Source organism: Chlorella variabilis (assembly GCF_000147415.1).
Source record: "Chlorella variabilis unplaced genomic scaffold CHLNCscaffold_7, whole genome shotgun sequence".
NCBI lineage: Eukaryota > Viridiplantae > Chlorophyta > Trebouxiophyceae > Chlorellales > Chlorellaceae > Chlorella > Chlorella variabilis.
The window spans coordinates 563,578-582,574 of record NW_005435081.1 but is presented as its reverse complement, the minus strand read 5'-3'; the positions used below and the strand labels follow the sequence as shown (position 1 = coordinate 582,574).

Here is an 18,997-nt window from a genome sequence, read left to right as displayed (position 1 = left end):
TGCAGGCTAGCCAGCCCCAGACCGGCTGTGCCTGCCCCTGGCACCCTCCGCAAGCGGCCCACGGGACCAGACCACCCGCAGCCCAGGCCAAATCGCCCACCCCCGCTCACTTGTAGGCCTCCCCTTCCTTGCTGAGCTCCTTGAGCTGCCAGCTGGTGCGCACCGCGTCTCCCAGCCGCGCCGCCATGGCATCCGGCAGCGTGCGCAGGCCGGAGCGGAAGGAGCCCACCGTCTGGCCCGCGGGCTTGGGCGGCAGCGCTGGGCTGCGCGGCGGCGGCGGGTTGGCGCGCCGCTCCTGAATCAGCTTGATCACGCCGCCCACGATGCTGCCGCCCTTCTTCTCCAGGTCGTACACCTGTTGTGCAGTGCATGGGTGGTTGGGAGGGGCTGTTGCCAACCACGCAGGGTGCGCTGCCAAGGCGTGTGCCACGCGGGACAGGGGAGCCCGCTCCCTCCCGCCTCCCTCCCACGCCAGCGATCCCAGCTGCCCAGCAGCAGGTGTGAGACCCTGCGATCCAAGCCCCCAGCGGCAGCAGCCCCCAGCAGCGGGGGCAGCGCCACGCCGGCCAGCCCCCCACCTTGCCAAAGGCCGCCTTCATGGACAGCTTCTTGGGGTCGCCGGCGTACACGCCGCTGCAGAAGGGCTCGATCAGGCGCTCAAACACCTCGGCCCCCAGGTTGCGCCGCACATACTGCTCCACGCTCTCCTCATAGTCTGCGGTACGGGCGGTGCAGGCGGCGCAGCCGTCGGCGAGCGGCACGGCCAGCAACCCAGAGAGGGCAGGCCGGGGCCCTGCTCCACCCAGCCTCCTGGCTTCGCGCCCACGCAAGCCTAGCTGGGGCACACCCGCCGGCCAAAACAATACGGCAACCAGCGCAACCAGCACGCACAAACGCAGCCTCCCTGCCCGCCCACCACCCACGCACCTGGCATGGGCGCCTTGAAGCCCAGCGCGCCCAGCCCCGCCCGGATCTTGCCCACGATGCTCATCAGGTCGAACGTGAGCGCGTCGGGGCCGGAGGGCGTGGGGCGCAGCTTCTTGTCCCAGTACACAAAACGCGGCGCCGTGGGGTCGCCCAGTACCAGCTGGTCCGCCACGCCGGCGTCCACCTGCAGGCCGGGATGGGCTTGAAGATGGTGAGTTGGGGGCAGGGCAGGGAGTCTGGGGCCAGGGCCAGGGCGCAGGCACGAGCCGGCTTGGTGGGGTGGGGGGCAGAAGCGGCTGGGGGGGAGAGGGAGAGGTATGGGCGCTGCGCTGCTTCACAGCTGCTGTGCCAGGGTGCCGCCGACTACAGCCGCCACCGCGCCCTCGCAAACACTCGCGGTCGGCAGGCACGAGCACGGCGGGCTGCCAGCTGGCGGCCGCACGCGCGCACCGCGGCCTGCAGGATGGAGTCGTTTGGCTGGAAGGAGTTGGGCCCCTCCTCCCACAGCAGCCCCTCCTCCTTGTTGGACACGGAGGTGATGTTGCCGCCCACGCGGTCGCGGCCCTCGGTCACCAGCACCCGCCGCGCCACGCCGCTGTGCTGCGTGGTCAGCGCCTGCAGGGCGGGGCAGCGGCCGGGGTGCAGGCTGTGGGATGCGCGCCCGCTCGCATGCCGTTTTGTTGCCTGGCAGGGCCCCTGCGCAGACAGCGGCAACGTGCAGGGCAGCAGGCGTCCGACAGCGGAAGCGGCGGCGCACCTGGGCGGTGGTGAGGCCGGAGATGCCGGCGCCCACGACCACAACGTCGTAAACGCCGCTGTCGTCTGCTGCGCTCCCTGTGCTCGCCCCCGCCTTCTCGGGAGGGGCCTGGACGGCCTGCACACGCAGTGCCGAGCGCCGCTCCCCTGCCCCCTTCCGCTGCTGCACCCTGGCCGCCAGGCGCGGCCCATTGTGCTGGATGCTCGGTGCTGCAATATGCCGGCGGCCCACGGGCCGCGCCGAGCAGCAGGGCGCGCCGTGCAGTGTTGCTGTGGAGGCCATGCTGCTCAAGGGCCCTCAATGCGCGGGTATCGAAATCGGCAGCGATCGACGGCTACGTGGGGCACGTTCCCGACCTCGTCTGCATGTGCCCCGCAAGAAGATGACTCCAGCTGGCAAATGGATTGCCCTGATTGGCTCCCTCTTAGGAAGCATTCAACATGCGCTAGTAGCATCAGCAGTTGAAAGCAGCTCGCAGACTCGCGGGCAAGGCACAGAGGGCCGAGCAGTGGAGCGGCATGTTGGACATGCAGTCGGCGGCGGCGGCAGAGGGAGCATGTATATGAGAGTGCCAGACATCCCACCGCAGCCTGGGAGATGCTGGAGTGAACCAAACATGCCCAGCTTGCCGCTGATGGCTCACCCGCAGGGCTGGGCTGCAGGCTGGTGGCAGCGCTACAGTGAAGCGGCGACGGCGCTGCGTCTCATGGCTGGGATGGCGGTCCTGCAGCAGGAAACAGGAAGGCATGCCTGCATGACCATCGCATGGCTGCAGCAATCGGCGGTGGGCTTACATTGAGGTTGTCGGGCTACATGTTCGCATGACGGCGGCGCTGCGGCACGCTGCCCGCCAGGCGGCAAACCTCTCCTAGTCAGGTTGAGTGTGTCTCTCTTCCCCTTTGATACACGCCCCTCTTCACCTCGTCTCCATTGCCTGCTGAGCTCACAGCGAGCTCCTGCGAGCAGCCAGCACCTTTCTCAGGGCAGCGACTGGGCCAGCCACCCTTCTCACCGGCACAGCGATGCGCAGGAAGAAGCACAAGCACACCCGCCGCACGCTGCGCTTCTACAGAATACAGCATGGCTTCCGCCCTCCCTACAAAGTGCTGCTGGACGGCAACTTTGTGCACGCCCTGGAGGCCATGAAGTGAGTGGACGCGGGAAGGGCGCGATCTCTCAGCCATGCGCATGCATGCTGGTGGATGGCGGCAGCGAGTGGCTGCGGCGGGCGGCCCATGGTGCCGTGGCATGAAGCCAAACAATCAGCCTGGAGGGCAGCCCCTCAAACTGAGTTTTACCCCCACCAACCTGTGTGGCAGCTTAGCCATCGTGCACTGGCACCTGCCGCTTCCGTGTACCTGCCGCCTCACGCTGCCGCACTTGTTGCTGCAGGAAGGGCGAGAGCAAGGACCTGATTGGGCGGCTGTTGGGAGAGGCGGTCAAGTGCTACACCACGCTCTGCGTGCAGGGCGAGCTGAAGAAGCTCGGCAAGGATTTCACGGGTGGGTGGGCTCCGCAACGCGGCTGGGAGGGGCTGCTGCCCTGTGGGGCTGCGGCAGCAGGCTGCTTCGGGGGTTGTCTTGTCCTGGTGTCGTGCCTTGGCCTTTGCAGCAGAGGCGACGGTCATGACAGTGCGCATGCTGCTATGTGTGCTGGCAGCGGCTGACTCGCAGCTGCCTGCCCGCTGCCTGCCCCTGGTGCCCCTTCTCCACAGGCATCCGCCAGGTGCTCAAGCACTACCCGCTGCACAAGTGCGGGCACGAGGAGCGCTGCTCGGCCGCAGACTGCCTGCTGGCGCAGCTAGGTGCGCGCTGCTGGGGGTGGGCCGCTGTGCGGTGCCCATGTGCTGCCCTTCCCAGCTGCCCACAGCAGCATCTTGTGGGCCGACAGTCTCCCACTTTGTTTTGCTTCCACCGGCGCTGCTGCTGCCACTGCCGCCCGCCCCTGGCCCAGTGCAGGCGATAAGAACGAGGAGCACTTCCTTGTGGCCACCCAAGACAAGGCGCTGCAGCGTCGGTGCATGGCGGTGCCGGGAGGCGCCGTGCTGTTTGCCTCGGTCAACGGCGTGCACCTGGAGACACCCTCAGCCATGCAGAAGCAGCAGGCGAAGCAGGTGGGGCGTGGCGGTGTGCAGCAGAGGGGTTTTGAGCCGCTGCCGTTGCTGTTTTGCTGCTTTCTGAACAACTCATGTGTGCATGCTGCCACTGCTGCTGCTGCTGCGAAAAGGGTGCATCTGGGGTGGCAGGCATGCCTGGCGGTACCTGATGTGCCGCTGCCGCCATACTTGCCTGTAGGAGGAGCAGCGGCACCTGGTGCCCAGCCAGGCGGAGCTGCAGACGGCGGCGCTGCGGGAGGTGGCGGCGGCGCGGGAGCCGGCCGACCGGCCGCTGGTGCGGCGGAAGAAGGCCAAGGGGCCCAACCCGCTGTCCCTGCTGCCCAAAAAGAAGAAAGCAGCAGCAGCAGCAGCAGCAGCAGCAGCAGCAGCAGCAGCAGCAGGAGGAGGAGGCGGCGGAAGCACCGCACAGCAGCAGCCGGCCGGCGGCAGCGGCGAGCAGCAGCAGCAGCAGCCGGGAACGCGGAAGAAGCGGCAACGGCGGCGTGGCAGGGGCGGCGGCGGCGGCACGGGCGACGGTGGCAGCGACTAGCACCCTTCCCTGTCCTGTCCTGTCCTGTCCTGTGTCTCCTTCCAAATGCTCATCATGCCATTTAAAAAAAATACAAGTTGTCAATGAACAAGACATCAGGCAGCGGCCTTGCCCTCCTGCTTCTGCTTCTTCCTCTTCCGCTTGTCCTTCTTGCTGCTCTCCGCAGGCTGCTCCTGCACAGCCTCCACCTCTGTCTTCTGCTGCTTGCTCTTCTTCTTCTTCTTGCCAGCATCTGCTGCAGGCTGCTCGATGGCAACGGCGGCTGCCGCTGGTGCCGCCGGCTCTGCAGCCTCTGCCTTCTGCTTCTTGCTCTTCTTCTTCTTCGTGCCGCCATCTGCTGCAGGCTGGTCCTTCACTGGCGCCTCCTGCTCCGCAGCCTCTGCCTTCCGCTTCTTTTTGTTCTTCTTCTTCTTGCCGCCCTCAGGTGCAATCTGCTCCGTGGCAGCAGCGGCTGGTGCCGCAGGCTCCGCAGCCTCTGACTTCTGCTTCTTGCTCTTCTTCTTCTCCTTCTTGCTGCTGCCATTCGCAGCTGCTGCCTCCGCCGCGGGCTGCGCAGCCTCCTCCCCAGCAGCCGACCCCTCCTTGGCCTTCCCCTTCTTGTTCCTCTTCCTCTTCTTCTTCCCCTCGCTGCCATTGGCGTGCAGCTCTCCCGCCACCGCCTCCACTGCCGGCTGCTCCTTGCTGGCAGCAGCGGTCGCCGTGGCAGCGTCGGCGGCCGCTGGCGGCTGGGCCTGCTCCTGCTGCTGCCCACCGTCCTTGGCAGCCAGCGCCGCCTTGGCCTGCAAACCAGGCAACAAACGCACAAGCCGCCTCCAGTCAGCCCCTTGACACCCATACCAGCTCTCAAAAGCTGGGACACTGGTACCGCCAGAGCCGCTGCCACAGTCTCAACTGCACGCAAGGCAGTGTCCCAGCACATGCCCAAGCGAGAGCCAGCCAAAGCCCTGGGGCGCCCACCCCCGCCAGCCGCTCGGCCGCGGCCGGTGCGGAGCGTGCTGCCGCCCTCACCCGCCGCTTGTGCTTGGCGCCCGAGGCGTGCCCCATCAGCGCGTCCTGGCTGGTGCAGGTCACGTTGCAGATGGAGCACTTCCAGGGGGGGCGGCTGCTGAGGAACTCCAGGCCCTCGGCCTGGCCTGCGGGCAGGGCCGGCAGAGCAGCAGCAACAGCGGCAGGTGGACGGAGGGGCGCAGCGGCAGGTGAATGGTGTGGGGAGCATGGCAGGGCACACGCATCCGGCTGCAACCGGCGCAGCAGCATCAGCTGGCACGGCCCGCGCAGGCAGCGGCGGGGCTGCGCCAGGCAGCCGGCTGCGCACCGTCCTGGCTCGGCTTGGCGGCGCCGTTGGCGGCAAAGCCCTCCGCCGCGTATCCGCCCGGCTTGGTGGCCCCTAGAGCATACTTCTCGTGCTCCGTCACGCACTGGGTGTGGCCCTGCAGCCAGCGGGCGTCGGTGGCGGCGGCGCATAAGGCGGCTGCCGCAACTGGCACACCAGCAGCTTGGCACCAGCAACAGGCCGGGCAGCCTGCCCCAACCTGCACGCTGCGCCGGTCAAAGCTGGCAGAGCAGTCGATGCAGGTGAAGCCGCTGGCGCTGCACTGGTTGCAGTGTTGCGCAATCTTGGGCTGCAGCGCAGGCAGGCAGCGGGGCGACACGTGTTGGGCGCTGGGGGCCACAAATAGGAGCTCATGCCTTTGCTGCACGGCACACCGTGCCTCACTTCCCAGTCCCTGCCGAGCCAAACAGGCAGCTGCACACCTTCTTGATGGTGTCCCCGCAGTCATCGCAGTAGAACCACGGCTGCAAAGCCAACGGAGGAAAATCTGGTCGGGCAGGCGGCGCCCGCCATGGTTTTGGCGGCAGCGGCATGCATTGCATGCCGGTGCACCCCGAGCGGGACGCGGCGGCCGGGCCAGCCAGCATGCCAGGACGCGGGTCGCTTACCATCGCGCACTGTCGGGGACACTAAGTGCAGCGCCGCGATGCACTGAGGTGATGGCGGCGGAAAGGGTGCGCTAAGCCAAACCGGCCTGGAATCCGGCTGGAAATTCTACGAGAACGGGCGCGGCAAAAAAACACAACATGGAGAAGTCCGTCCTGCTGCGGCGTACAGCGGAGGCGGCGGCGGCGGCACCGGCTGGTTCTCCGTGCTGGCAGAGTGCACCATGGAGTTGAATGCGCGCATGGGCAGGAATGCTGCCGCCACGCCTCCATTCTGATTGCGTCACAGGTCAGGGCCTGGTTCACTTGTCCACATCAACAGCAGCACAGTCGACAGTAGCACATCAGACAAAGGTAGCACCGCCGCCCTGAGCCACCTCTGGCGCCGCAGGCTGGGCTCCACCTCCTCCCGCCTCCGCTTGCTCTGCTCCGCCGCCGCCACCGCTTGCTCCGTCATCCTCCTCGCTGCCGCCGGCGGCTGGCTTGCCGCGGAACAAGCCGGCCAGACGCTGGCGCCAGCGCGGCGGCGGCGCGCTCAACGGCTCGGGCAGCAGCAGCTGCACAAAGCCGGGGTGCTGGTGGGAGAAGGCGTCGAGGCAGTCCAGCAGTGCATCCAGCTGGCGCTGACTCAGCTCCGTCGTGCGTGCCTCCTGCTCCAGCCGTGGGTCGTCGGCAGCCTCCGCAGGCAGCTGCGTGCTGCCGTCTGGCGCCGGGGGCCAGACCCGCAAGCCGTAGCTGGCGGCCAGGCCCCCCCGCTGCTGCGGCGCTGACCACGGCCGGCTCCAGCCGCCGCCCGCGCCGCCGCCGCGCCACCGCAGCCGGATGCGGCCGTCTTTCGGCACCCACTCGCCGCTGAACTCCCCGTCGCCCTCCTGCTGCACGTCCAGCAGCCATGCCAGAGCATAGATGAGCGCCCTGAGCTCGTTGCTGCACCCGCCAAACTCAAACCCGGCGGCATCGCTGGCACCGCCCTGCGGCGCCCCCGATGGTGCTGCGCCTGCTGCTGCCTCTGCGCTGCCCGCCTCCTCCGGGCCGGGGTGCAGGGTGCATGCAAAGGAGCAGGAGGGGTCGAGGCGGATGTGGTGCCAAGCGGTCGCCTCCAACGCCTTTTGCAGCTGCCGCTCGGGCGTGGCTGCAGCCGCCATGAGTCCCGGATACAACACGGCCAGCTTGGATAGCCAGCCGGGCTCCTCCCGGATCTGCAGCAAGCAGGGGGCAGGGCACCACAGCAGGGTTGGGGCAGGGGAGGGCAGGGAGGGCCGGCGGGGTCGGCGCTGACGTGGAAGGTGGCGAATGGCTGATGTGCCGGGCTTCTGAACCCCCCCCCACCCCACCCACACACACCCACACACACACACTCACGCACATGCCCACCTTGCTGAGCAGCTGCGGGCCGATGGGCGGCGCCACAGCGATGCGGACCTCTTGCCGCATGGGCTGGCCGTCTGGCGTGGTGCAGGCGGTGGAGAAGGAAGCCAGCAGGCTTCCGCTGGGGGCGCCCGTCACTGTCACCAACCCCGCCTTCTCCTTTGCCTTCTCTGCAGCAGCTGCCGCCGGCGCAGGCGGCGGCGCTGCTGCTGCGGCTGCTGCGGCTGCGGCTGCATGTTGGCTGGCTGCCACGGAATCGCTGCTACTGCCGCTGCTGCCGTTGCTACTGCCGCTGCCGGCCGCAGCTGCGGCATCGGCTGCCTGCTTCTGCGCGCGGTGCTGCTCCAGCTGCCAGGCCACCACCGCATCCCTCAGGCGGCGCATCCAGCCCTGCCACCTGGGCAGTCGCACCATCTCGGTCGGCAGATCAAAGCCGGGCCGCACTTTGAACCTGGCGGTACTGCCAGTACCGGCGTCTCCGCCGCCTGGGCTGCTGCTGGCTGTGCCACTGCTGCTGGCTTCAGCGGTGCCTCTGCCGGCGCCGCTGCTCTGCTGCTTGTCGGCCGGGGCTGGCCTCATGTTCTGGGCCTTGAGCAGTGCAGCCTGCTGCAGAATCTCTTCCTCCACCTCGGCACACTGCAGCGGCAGGAGCGGCGGCGGCAGAAGCAGGAGAGCACAGGCTGCAATCGGCAGGAGGCAGCAATACCAGGCAGAGCACTGCCTACAAGTGGCAGCAGGGCGTCTACATGCCCGCTGCAGGGCACCCCGTACTTGAGCGAAGCAGGTAAGCGAGGAAGGAAGCAACGGGGCAGGGAAGCGAAGCGCACAGGCGGCGCCTCCCTGAACCGCCCTCCCAGCCGGCCACCCACCAGCTCGGGAGCAAAGCGGCTGCACAGCGCGCGCAGCTGGCCAAAGCTGAGCAGCTCCATGGCCGCGCCCTGCCTGCCCTGCGCCGCCAGCTCATCAAAACGCTTGAGCACTGCAGATGTCGTGTGGGGCACAGGGCGGCTGGTTGTCAGCAGCTGCAGGAGTGGGCGGGAGCTGGCAGCTGGAGGTCAGCAGCCTCCATCTGCAGCGCGCAACTGCCCGGCAGCAGCGCGACAGAGGCCGCAGGCTGCCGCCGAGCACAGCACTCACTGGCGGCATCCAGGGCCCCGGGCAGCTGCGCACGTGCGGAGGCCACCGCCACATCCAGCACCCGCTGCCGCTTGTGCAGGTTGACCAGCGCTGCAGCTACCACCGCCGCCGTGCCCGCCTCGTGTGGGTCTGCAGCGGCACAGCAGGCGCGGCACAAGGCTCAAAGGGGAGCGTGGGAGCACCAAACAGTGCTGGAGCGGTTTCAGGTTTCACTCCTCGGCCTCCTGCTGCTCGCCCACCTGGCAGGCGGCCGTGTACCCGCAGCGTGCAGCACCCCTGGACGGTGAACACAAACTCAACGGTGACCTGCAGATTAGACCAGTCCAGGGGGTCCTGCTGCTGCTGCTGCTGTTGCTGGGGGTGGAGGTCCGCCTGCTCAGCGCCGCCGCCTGCGGCAGGTGCTGGCGATGGAGCTGGTCGGCGCCTGCCTGCTAGCGCTGGGCTCAACGAGCGCGCTGATGTGCGTGCGGCCAGGGCCTGCCGCTGTGCCTGTCGAGCAGGATGGCGCGGCACATGGAGGGCACAGGAGAGGATGGCCCGGCTGCTGGTCAGGGGAGACGCTGTGGCGTGTGGCATTGCAAGAATGGAGTGGATGCAGCAGCGGGTGACCAGCCGCAGTTTTCATGGCGGTGCGCTTTGGTGGGCACAGCGTGCCGCCAGTGCGGTTGGGCGCAGCAGCACAACGTCCTACAGAACCAGTCTTGTACTGTAAATTGCGTGTATTGATCGGCCATTCATGTTCAATTATCCATCCCCCTCAATATGAGAGGGGCGGCGCCGGAAGGCAGTGGGGCGTGGCGGGAGAACGGCGGCCGGCGGCGATGGCAGTCTGCTGCTGTTGCGGTGGCAGCGGGGGCAGTCCGATGGCTACAGTCGCATCAGATAAGGGCCCCGCAGCCTCCAGGTGCCCGTTTGCCTCATCTAGCATCCTCATCTATAGCATCTGCAGACTGGAGCGGTCTGGCTTCCCCGGCTAACTGAGCGGCGGACGGACAGTGCAATGTAGCACACAGCAAAAGGAGGGCAAAAAGGTTCCCCCTCGCGCCCTTTCAGATGACTCCCACCGAGCCCTCGACCACGGCTCTCTGCCATGCCAGAAACGCCGCAGCAGTGCGATGCTTCGTTTCCGACCTTTCGCGTTGCTGCTGGCTTCAAGGCGCCATCAGCCGACTCTCAAGTCAGCCTCCGGACGCCAGCGCTTCTTCATAGCAGACCAGATCGTAAACGGGATCGATGGGTCCGATCGGACGAAAGGCGGTTCCTTACGCCAGGCTCCCCGAGGGGATGAAAAGGTTGCCCTCGCCTGCAGGCGTAAAATTCATTCTGATTCCGGTGCCATCATGACCGTCCACCGCTCTCCGTCTGCTGGGTTATGGGTTAACAGCTGGAACCCCGTGGGCCTGCTAGGCGATCGCACCTGTCTCCATATTCTGCGATTAATCTTTAACGCAGCTCTGCGGGTTTGCTGCCGGGCAGCCGCAGCTCGTTGGCTGTGATGGCAGACCTGGCATCACATGTGATCCTGATCACAAGGCATCAGGTTGGCGACAAATGGTGGACATGCGAGCCAATCATGATGCACGCCAGCACACACAGCAGAAAATTAACAGCAATGTGCCGCCCTGCCCTTGCACCAGGCCGCAAAATAGCATTACACATGGACAGCTCTCTCGGCAAGTCGGAAGTAGTGCAAAATAAAATCAACGCCAAAAAGAACCCCTCAAGCAGGTGACCCCTCAAGCTGCCACGGTTGCTGGTTCCTTGCGCAGCTGGCGGGTGGGCGACCGCATCGTCACAAACTCCTCCGCCGCTGCAGCAGGCGGCAGCGCACCGACACCGGGAGGTGGGCGTCACGCGCATGGTCAGCAGCTGGTGTCGCCACACATTGTTCCCATGGCCAGCCTCCTGCTGTCCAGCCCGGAGCCCTGCTGCAGACCGGGATGCCCATGCAGGCCTCCCATGCCAGCCCCAGCCCTCTCTGCCCCAGCCCGCCAGCCTCACCCGAGGGGTGGATGCCCACTGTGGAGTCCAGCTGGCGCTTGGTCAGCCCCATCTTCACGGCCACGCCCATGCCCTGCATAATCTCAGCAGAGTCGGGGCCAACCTGCAGAAGAGCACTCGCAGCGGGCAGCAAGGGCTCACAAGGCAGGCTCAGCAAAGCGCCCGCGACACAGCCGGTGAGCGGCCAGCCGGCAGCACCCCCGGAAGCTTGCTTTGCCAGCGGGAGCATGCAGCAAGGGCAGCACCGGGGGCGCGCACCATGTGGCAGCCCACCACCACATCGCTGTCTGCCGCCACGATGAGCTTCATGAAGGTGCGCCCCGGGTTGCCGCTGCAGAACGGCGGCGCGGCGCAGCGGGGGCGTTCGGGCAACCAACATCAGCGGCGCGGCAGTGCTGGGCATGCCAAGGCCGCCATGATCAAAGCACGCACGGCGCGGCTGCATGCATCCAGGTCAGCGCAGTGCAGCGCCACAGACCAGGCCAGCCCCCCCCCCCCACCTGATGGTGTTGCGCATGGGGCGGAAGCTGCTGGTGTACACATCGATGTTGCCGTACGCAGCGAGAGCCTGCAGTACCACGCAGGCATTGTACCACATGAGGCCGTGAGGCGACACAGCCGGGCGGCAGCAGCAGCAGGGAGGAGTCGGCGGGCCGGCAGCCGCAGCCCTGCGGCTGGTGCAGCAGCGGGGTGGCAGCGTCAACCCGCGGGGCCTCCCGACCCTGCACCCGCCTGCCCAGCACGACAGCACGCCTGCCCCCGTTCCCACCCCGCCCCCGTTCCCACCAACACCATCACATGCATGCGCACACACACGACACACACGACATGCGCCCCACCCCACCTGCTCCTCCGACATGCCCACGGTGCCGATCTGCGGGTGGCTGAACACGGCGGTGGCGATGTTGGCGTGGTCGGGCGCGGTGGGCTCCCCCCCAAACATGGTGCGGGTCAGCGCCATCGCCTCCATCAGCGCCACTGCGCCACAGGAAGGCGGGGTGAGTTGGGGGCCGCATGGCAGGGGAAGCGGGGTGTGAGCGAGGAGCCGGATGGCAGGCGCTGAAAGGGGCGGCGTGGGCAGCGCCGCTGCCTCTCCACAGGCAGCAGGCAGTGCGGGCATGCCTGGTGTCAGCGCCATGCGGTCGGTCACGTCGCCGATGGCCCAGATGCTCTGCACCTGCAGAGAGTGCGCCACACAGCAAACAGCCACAGGTGTATCTGAGCCGCCCACCCCCGTCCTCGCGCTGCCCCGCACCCTCCACCCGAGCGCCACCACACACGCGCGAAGACACAGCACAGCACACCACCCACGTTTGTCTGGCTGTAGTCGTCCACGGCGATGGCGCCGCTCTTCGTCATCTGCACCCCCACCTCCTCCAGCCCCAGGTTGCCCACATTGGGGCGCCGCCCTGCAGGCAGCACCAGGCGGGGGAGGTCAAGGAGGCAGCCAGGGAGGGGGGGGCTGTAGGCTGCTGTGACTGGCTGGGCTCAGAAGCAGGCAAAGCTGAGCCGACACAGCCCTGTGCACCCTGGGTCCCTACCCACCATGCACCACCATCATGCCACTACCCACCCACCCACACACACACTCCCCAGCGCTCAGCCTGCCCAGCACCCCACCCCGTGTTTCCAAATGCCACCCTTTTCTGTCTCCAACTGTGGCCCCCCACCCCCCACCTCCCCCACCTGTGGCTGCCAGCACATGATCCACCTCCAGCTCAAACGTCTCCTCATCCGACGACTGCCGGGTGGCAGGCAGGGAGGGCAGGGCAGGACAGGGCAGCAGGGGAGGCAACAGCTCGGTGCGGATTGGCGGCTGGAGGCGTACATGCTGAGCAACGTGCATGAAACCAAGGCGGCGGCACCAAGCGGCGCATGCGCATGCATGACAGCCGCCCTCCACCCCCCAGGCGAGCCCAATTCGTCACACCCCCGCTCCTGCTCCTGCGCACCTGCGCCCCCGTGCGCCGCGCCCCCGTGAACTTAAGCCGGCCGTCGGGCAGCTTGACCAGCTGCTGCGGGACGGTGAGCGGGTGCAGGTGCAGGCCGTTCTGGGCGTACTGCTCCGCCGCAAAGGTACGCACCTGCACGCGCAGCGGCAGAGGGCAGGGGGGTCGGCACCCTTGACGGCTGTGGGGCGTGGCGTGGCGTGGGGGGAGGCGTTGAGCTGCTGCTGCTGATAGCCCGACGGGTTGCAGCGCCGGGCAAGCGGTCCCGACCGCCGCCTGCCCGCCTCCACCACGCCGCTGCGCCAGGTCACCACCACGTCCCACCAGCGCCACCACCACATGCGCACACACCACCACCGCCAGCGAGCCCACCTCGTCGTCGAAGCCCCGCAGCGGGCGGTCCTGGCGGTACACCAGGTGCACCTCGCTGCCCAGCCCCGCAAAGATGCCCGCAAACTCGACCGCGATGTAGCCGCCACCTACAATCACGATGCGCTTGGGCACCTGCGGGCGATTGTTTAGGGGCAGGGGCAGCGCAGAGGGGCGCAGGCGGGTTCCATGGTGGTGACGGCTCGGGCGTGGCGGCGTGGCGTGGCGTGGCGGGATGCACAGGTGTGGAGGGGGCTTGCCCGGGGCGGCAGGCAGGGAGGAAGAGCCAAGCCGAGGCCACCCCCTGCCCTGCGCGGGGCCGCCAGTGAGACCTGGCACTCCACTGGACAGCAGCATAGCCTGCCCTGCTCCTCGCCAATTACGAGCACCTGATCCACACACCTACACCTGTACACGCACCCACCCAGCCACCCCAACCTGACAAGGGCCCCCTCCCGCCGCCCACCTCTGCCACCTCCAGCGCGTTGTCGCTGATCATGCACAGCTCGGCGCCCTCAAAGGGCGGCACAAAGGCGCGGGCGCCGGTGGCGATGAGGATGTTGCGCGCGGTGACGGTGCGGTCGCCAACCTGCACCGTGTGCGCGTCCACCAGCCGCCCGCGGCCCTCGATGTACTGCACAGGAGGTGGTACGGGCGTGGGGGAGGAGGGAGGCTGAGGGGGTGCGGGGGGCAGCGGAGGAGCGCCCTGCACGGCCTCGCCGCGCAAGGCGCCGTGGCGCTCGCCCATCCGACGTGCACGCACGCTGCGGCACGCCCCAGCCCCCGTCACCTCGCCCCACCGCCGTGCACCCATCGCTACGCACGCACGCACCTGCCCACCGCCCCCGTCACGCCCTCGCCGCCCACCCACCCACCCAGCCTCTCCACCCAGCGCCTCACCTCCACACCGGAGTTGTTAAGCAGGTTCATGTAAACGCCGTTGAGGCGCTGCAGCTCCGCATTCTTCTTGGCCAGGAAGGAGGGCCAGTCCAGGCTGGGCTGGCCGGGCAGCTGCCACCTGCTCGCAGGGTCGGACGCACCACACCACATGGGAGGGTCAAGAGGCAGGCAGGGCAGCATGGGAGTGGGGGAGCACTGCTTCCGGCGGGGTGGCCTCAAGCCATGCGCAGCTCACGAGCCAGGCCGAGCACGCCCTGGCGAGGTGTGCCGGGGCTGTACGACTCCCAAGGCGGGGTGCCGGCAGCCGCCCCCACCACCAGCAAGCCAGCCAGCCAGCACCCGCAACCCACCCAAAGCCCTGAGCGTCGGAGAAGAACTCCCGGTACTCTGCCGCATACACAAACAGCTTCTTGGGCACGCAGCCGCGCAGCACGCAGGTGCCGCCCGCGCCGCCGGCGGAGTCGGAGGCGATGGTGTTGAAGGGCATCTCGCAGATGCCCACCTTGGCGCCTGCACGAGGGGAGGAGCACGGCGCGAGGCAGGGCGACGAGGATGGGCGACGCATGGGCGGCTGGCGGCCTTGGAGGCCGGCGGCGGGCCCCCTGCGCAGGCGTGAGCAGCACGTGCCGCGGGTGGGCCTGCTTCAAGCGCAGCAAGCAGCACTGCAGCCGGCGCCACGCACCGTAGGTGCCCGCCGCCACGCGCGAGGCGCGCACGCCGCCGCTCCCGGCGCCGATGCAAAACAGGTCGAAATCAAACTCCTTGGGCGTTGTGCCGTTGCCGCTGACGGCCTCTGCACGCACGCTCATGGCACGGCGGCCCGCCGGGCCGCGCTGCTGCTGCCGCGCCGCAGCCAGCGCCCGGCGCAGGCAAGGAGCGGCGGTGGCGGGCGCCCGCCGGGCGGCGGCGTGGGGCCAGCCTGCAGCAAGGCGAGCGTTGTGGTGATCAGGTTGTGGCGCTTTGCCAATGCGCCACAGGTGACGCAAGAGGCGGCAGGATGTGGTGAGCCCCAGTTCCGCAGGCATTCCCGCTTGCCTGCGGCACACGCCACGCCCTGCCTGGCGAGTCCACCCAGCTTCATCAGGATCCGCCTATTGGCTTGGCGAGGTCGAGAGACGATAGCAGCTGCTGGCCACAAGAGCAATTGCACAGAGGCACCCACAGCGCCAACAACGCAGCGATGAGCTGATGAGACCGCGACCAAAGCTCAATTGCGCAGCAATGCCCCGGCCGCTTTCCATCCCCCAGCGCCGCCATTGGCGGCAGCTGGCGGCAGAGGCCAACTCCCCTGTCAGTGAGACAGACAGTTTTGGCGATTGCAGCATGCCCCTCCAAACATAAAACTGAGGGAGAGGTGGATGGTGCACAAGATCAGTGCTGAAATGAATCACAGGGGAACGACGCCGCGTGCTCGACGCCGGCTGCTGCCCAGCCACTTGCTCAGCTGGTAGCGAACTCGAGGCTTGCTCCACAAGTAGCTGGCGATCACGGAGCCTGCAGCCATGGGAAAGGGGGCCACGCCTCAGCCCAGCAAAAAGAATCGCGCCGAGCTTGAGAGTGCCGTGCTTGCCTGGCACAACGCTGGCCGAAAGCGGCAGACCACAGCTGATCCAGCCAGAACAACTCAGAGCTGGGGGGCCTGCCTGCCAGAGGGACAGGCCATCGGCCACCCACCTGTGACCAACACCGTCAGCCAGTACAGCGTCGACAGCGTTCGGCTGCGCTTTGGCGCCGCCGTTTGCCCGCCGGCGCCCTGGCCGCTCGACGACGCTGTCTCGGCCGCGCCGCCGCCGCTGGGCTGCTGCTCCTGCCGCTTCTCAGCTCCCGCGTCGCCCTCATGCTGCTCCTGCTGCTGCTGCTGCTGCAAGTGCTCCTTGAGGGCTGATGCTATCTCAATCGCCTTGTCAGCAGAGCTGCTGCTGCTGCCATCCTGGCCTCCGCTGCCGCTGCCGCCTTCCTGGCTGGCTTGGCTGCCGCCGCCGTCGCCGCCGCCGGTCCCACCGGCGACCGTGCCAGCCTGCTCCTGCTGCTGCTCCTGCTGCTTGGCGCCCTCGCCCCCGGCATCTCCTCGCCGCCCCAACGCCCCTGCGCTACCACGTGTACCTGCGCCACCCCCTGCCTCTGCACCGCTCCCGCTGTCTCCAGCCACATTTCGGCCCGCCGCGCCCGCCCCTCCCGGGCCGCCGCCCTCCAGAGCAGCCCCGCCCGGCCCGCCCGGCAGGTGCAGCTCTCCCTGCACCTGCGGGTGCTGGGGCAGCAGGGTGAGCAGGGTGAAGATGGCGGCGGTCCACGACTCCACGGTGGCGTTGTACTGCTGGCGGGACAGCGGGTTGAACATGCGGAAGCAGTCCTCGTAGGCTGCCCGCTGGTCGCCGTACACCTCCCAGGTCATGGGGATGGGCACGCCCAGGCGGTCGTACATGTAGTCGGTGGCGGTACCGTGGGCAAGATACCTGCAGTACCCGGCGCTGCGATGAGCGCCGACCAGGCGGCCGCACCCGCCAACCCCGCACCACCTGCCAACTGCTTGGGTGGGCGCATGGGGTAGCCAAGCGGGCACAAAGGCTGGCTCGGCTGCCCCCTGGCTTTGGCTTTGCAGCCGGGGCGGCGGCTATGCAGGCCGGCCGCGTGCGCCGCTTTGCTCACCCGACGCTCTTGCCGCCCGACCCCACCGCGCACTTGGACTTGCAGGTGCGCTGGTTGATCTGCTGCAGGATGGACAGAGTGGCCGCGGGGCCCTCCCCCTCTGCAGGAGGTTGGGAGGCAGGGCGCGAGCAGGCGGCGGGGCGTGGCATTCAGGCAAGGCGCGTTGAGCGCAGGCCAGGGCAGCAGGGGCTCCGCTCGCCCCAGCAGCCAGCAAGCTGGACCAAGCCCACCAAAGGCAGCCGCGCTGGCAGCCCAGCAGGGACGCCCAGGAGTTTTGCTAGCACCAGTGTGCTAGCCCCCAGCCGCAGTCCCAGCCCCAGCCCACCAGAGTGCAGCACCTCTCGGCCGCCTCCCCACGCCTCACCCGGCACCGTGGCCACGTGGTCGTATGGCATGAACAGCGCCTCCATGCCGCTGTGCACGCTGGCCCAGACGTGCGGGCGCAGCGCGCGCGCCACGCCCAGCATCAGCGCCGCCTCGGGCTCGCTGAAGGGTGCGGAGCCGGGGTACTCCTCCCTTGGGTCGTAGTCTGCGTGTGGGGTGTGGGGGGCATGTGGGCGGTCAGTCGCTACAAGAGGGCGTGCAGGAGAGCGGCTGGCTGCGGGAAACATGCCCAGCGCAGAACGCATGGCGGGTAGGCACAACAGCCGTGCAACAGCCGTGCCTGCCTGGGCTGCGGCAGCACAGTCGCGCGCACCCGCACACAGCCCCACACACCGGCCCCACACGCACACATCCACTACTGGGTCCGGGCTCACCCTTCTCCTTGAAGCCCCAGTGCACCTCCCAGTTGCGGTTGGGGTCCACCCCGCGCCCATTCTTGCGCTCACACAGCTCGCCCCGCTCCACACGCTCCCGCCCCCTCACATTCTCCATGGGAACCACCTGCACGGTCGGAGGAGCAGCGGCAGCCATGCGTGCATGTGTTGTGCGAGGCCAGCAGCACAGCAAGGCAAAAGCAGGAAGCCATGTAGCCACAAGAGCAGCCACCAGGAGGCCCAGGAGCTGGCAAGTTGGTGCAAAGCAACGAAGGCAGGCAAGCGAGGCGGCGCTCCCGAGACGGCGCTCCCGCACAGCAGAGCAACGGCTCGCGCCTTGAACACGGTGCGTTGCAGCAGCTGGTGCACGTCCGCGGGCGGGATGCCAAACTTGTGCAGCAGCGGGAGGCGGGCGCCCTCGTCGCACAGCAGGCGCAGCAGGTGCAGCGCGATCTCCGACGAAATCAGCTCCCGCCCATGCTCCCCAAAGTTCTGCGGCAGGCAAACGCAGTGCAGGGTGGTGGTGGGTGGGCGGGTGGTGGGTGGGCAGAGAGGTTGGCAGGGAGCAGTTCAAGGTGTGAATGCTCAATTAGCAGAGTGGCAAGGCTGCTGATGAGCGAGCGACAGCAGCAGCAGCAGCTGTTGCAGCAGCAGGGGTTGGACAAAGCAGCACAGCGGCTACGGCTCGCAGGGCAAGCAGGCAACAGGAGGCCAGCAGGCAGGCAGGCAGGCAGGCAGGAGCCACACGCAACCTAGCGCACCAGGAGGAGGCGGGCTTTGTTTTCGTGTGAGCTGCTCAGCCCCGCTGGCTCCACTGTGACCACAGTCAGCGCCGAGGTGTAGTTACCATCCGTCTGGGACTCCTCATCTATCTGCAGCGAGGCAGAACCAGTGCGAGGCAGAACCAGGTGAATCGAGACGCCGTCAGTTGGGAGTGGGCAGCAACGGCGGCCGCTGCCTCGCAGTCGATGCCAACGGCAGGCACCGACAGCTAGCATGCAGCAATGCCGCAGATGATGCATCACTGCTTTTGTGCCAGTGCTCAACCGCCGCTTGCAGGCGCACCCGCATCATGGCTGGGCAGCCCGCCACGATCTCACGCACCGCCTGAAACACCCCATCCCTGCAAACAGAACAGCCAGGCCCACGATCGAGCGATGCACAGGGCAATGCGCTTTACAGGTACGGTTGGGCGCAGGCAGCGGAGCGGCGGGCACAGCGTCCATGAGGCAGCGGCGGCGCTATTGGCGGCCCCCTGCAGGCCGGCTGGTGCCGCAGCCAGGCTGCCGGCTCACTTGGTGTGGTAAAGGGTGTAGTCTGGCTCGGCCAGCTGGGGCACAGGCCGCGCCTGAGCGGCCAGCAGCAGCGCTGCCAGCACTGCCAGCCGCAGGGCGCCGCCATGTGCACCCTGCCATCGTGCCATCGACGCTGGGCAGCGCCTGGACAGGGACGCCGGTCTGCCGGTCCGGTCTCCTTCAAACTCGGCGCATAAGCCCCCTTGCCCATGCAGATCTGCGGCTGCACGACGCAGAAAGAATGATAAAGCGTCAATCGGGGGCTTTGGACAAGGCATGGGGTTTTGGACGGTAGCCAGCTCAGCAT

At 68.0% G+C, this 18,997-nt stretch overlaps 5 protein-coding genes across 5 annotated transcripts; 1 reads left to right on the top strand and 4 right to left on the bottom strand.

Moving 5' to 3' along the window:
* Positions 1 to 106: 106 nt before the first annotated feature.
* CHLNCDRAFT_57492 (hypothetical protein) lies at positions 107 to 2,010 on the bottom strand (the record flags this gene model as incomplete). Its single annotated transcript, XM_005848602.1, has 5 exons — positions 1,685 to 2,010; positions 1,378 to 1,542; positions 928 to 1,111; positions 579 to 715; positions 107 to 355 (listed from the first exon to the last, which is right to left on the bottom strand). Exons 1-5 carry the CDS (start codon positions 1,964 to 1,966, stop codon positions 107 to 109), a joined length of 1,017 nt encoding a protein of 338 aa, XP_005848664.1. The 5' UTR covers positions 1,967 to 2,010.
* Positions 2,011 to 2,706: 696 nt separating this feature from the next.
* CHLNCDRAFT_57491 (hypothetical protein) lies at positions 2,707 to 4,407 on the top strand (the record flags this gene model as incomplete). Its single annotated transcript, XM_005848801.1, has 5 exons — positions 2,707 to 2,831; positions 3,077 to 3,186; positions 3,399 to 3,488; positions 3,643 to 3,797; positions 3,979 to 4,407. 5 exons carry the CDS (start codon positions 2,707 to 2,709, stop codon positions 4,327 to 4,329), a joined length of 831 nt encoding a protein of 276 aa, XP_005848863.1. The 3' UTR covers positions 4,330 to 4,407.
* A 17-nt stretch (positions 4,408 to 4,424) lies between these two features.
* On the bottom strand, positions 4,425 to 9,348 carry CHLNCDRAFT_51536 (hypothetical protein; the record flags this gene model as incomplete). The annotated part of the gene is made up of 10 exons (XM_005848601.1): positions 4,425 to 5,108; positions 5,338 to 5,462; positions 5,645 to 5,759; positions 5,862 to 5,951; positions 6,085 to 6,126; positions 6,645 to 7,466; positions 7,642 to 8,271; positions 8,505 to 8,614; positions 8,773 to 8,901; positions 9,012 to 9,348. 10 exons carry the CDS (start codon positions 9,346 to 9,348, stop codon positions 4,425 to 4,427), a joined length of 3,084 nt encoding a protein of 1,027 aa, XP_005848663.1.
* Positions 9,349 to 10,411: 1,063 nt separating this feature from the next.
* Positions 10,412 to 15,188, bottom strand: CHLNCDRAFT_34977 (hypothetical protein). Its single transcript, XM_005848600.1, has 15 exons — positions 15,027 to 15,188; positions 14,674 to 14,910; positions 14,342 to 14,501; positions 13,992 to 14,109; positions 13,558 to 13,725; positions 13,095 to 13,226; positions 12,726 to 12,857; positions 12,460 to 12,514; positions 12,085 to 12,182; positions 11,872 to 11,950; positions 11,618 to 11,751; positions 11,274 to 11,341; positions 11,032 to 11,104; positions 10,774 to 10,876; positions 10,412 to 10,582 (listed from the first exon to the last, which is right to left on the bottom strand). Exons 1-15 carry the CDS (start codon positions 15,070 to 15,072, stop codon positions 10,509 to 10,511), a joined length of 1,677 nt encoding a protein of 558 aa, XP_005848662.1. The 5' UTR covers positions 15,073 to 15,188; the 3' UTR covers positions 10,412 to 10,508.
* Positions 15,189 to 15,378: 190 nt separating this feature from the next.
* Positions 15,379 to 18,818, bottom strand: CHLNCDRAFT_144224 (hypothetical protein; the record flags this gene model as incomplete). The annotated part of the gene is made up of 9 exons (XM_005848599.1): positions 15,379 to 15,485; positions 15,666 to 16,444; positions 16,638 to 16,737; positions 17,002 to 17,166; positions 17,396 to 17,522; positions 17,723 to 17,887; positions 18,157 to 18,267; positions 18,461 to 18,518; positions 18,691 to 18,818. The coding sequence occupies 9 exons, from the start codon at positions 18,816 to 18,818 to the stop codon at positions 15,379 to 15,381; spliced, it is 1,740 nt and encodes a 579-aa protein (XP_005848661.1).
* Between the last annotated feature and the right edge of the window lie 179 nt (positions 18,819 to 18,997).

Coding starts and splice junctions, on each gene's coding strand:
- CHLNCDRAFT_34977 (XM_005848600.1), bottom strand. CDS start 15,072: ATGAAGCTGGGTGGACTCGCCAGGCAGGGCGTGGCGTGTGCCGCAG. Junction 14,911..15,026: donor GGGCGTGGCGTGTGCCGCAG/GCAAGCGGGAAT, acceptor GCCTTGCTGCAG/GCTGGCCCCACGCCGCCGCC. Junction 11,342..11,617: donor TGGGCATGTCGGAGGAGCAG/GTGGGGTGGGGC, acceptor GTGGTACTGCAG/GCTCTCGCTGCGTACGGCAA.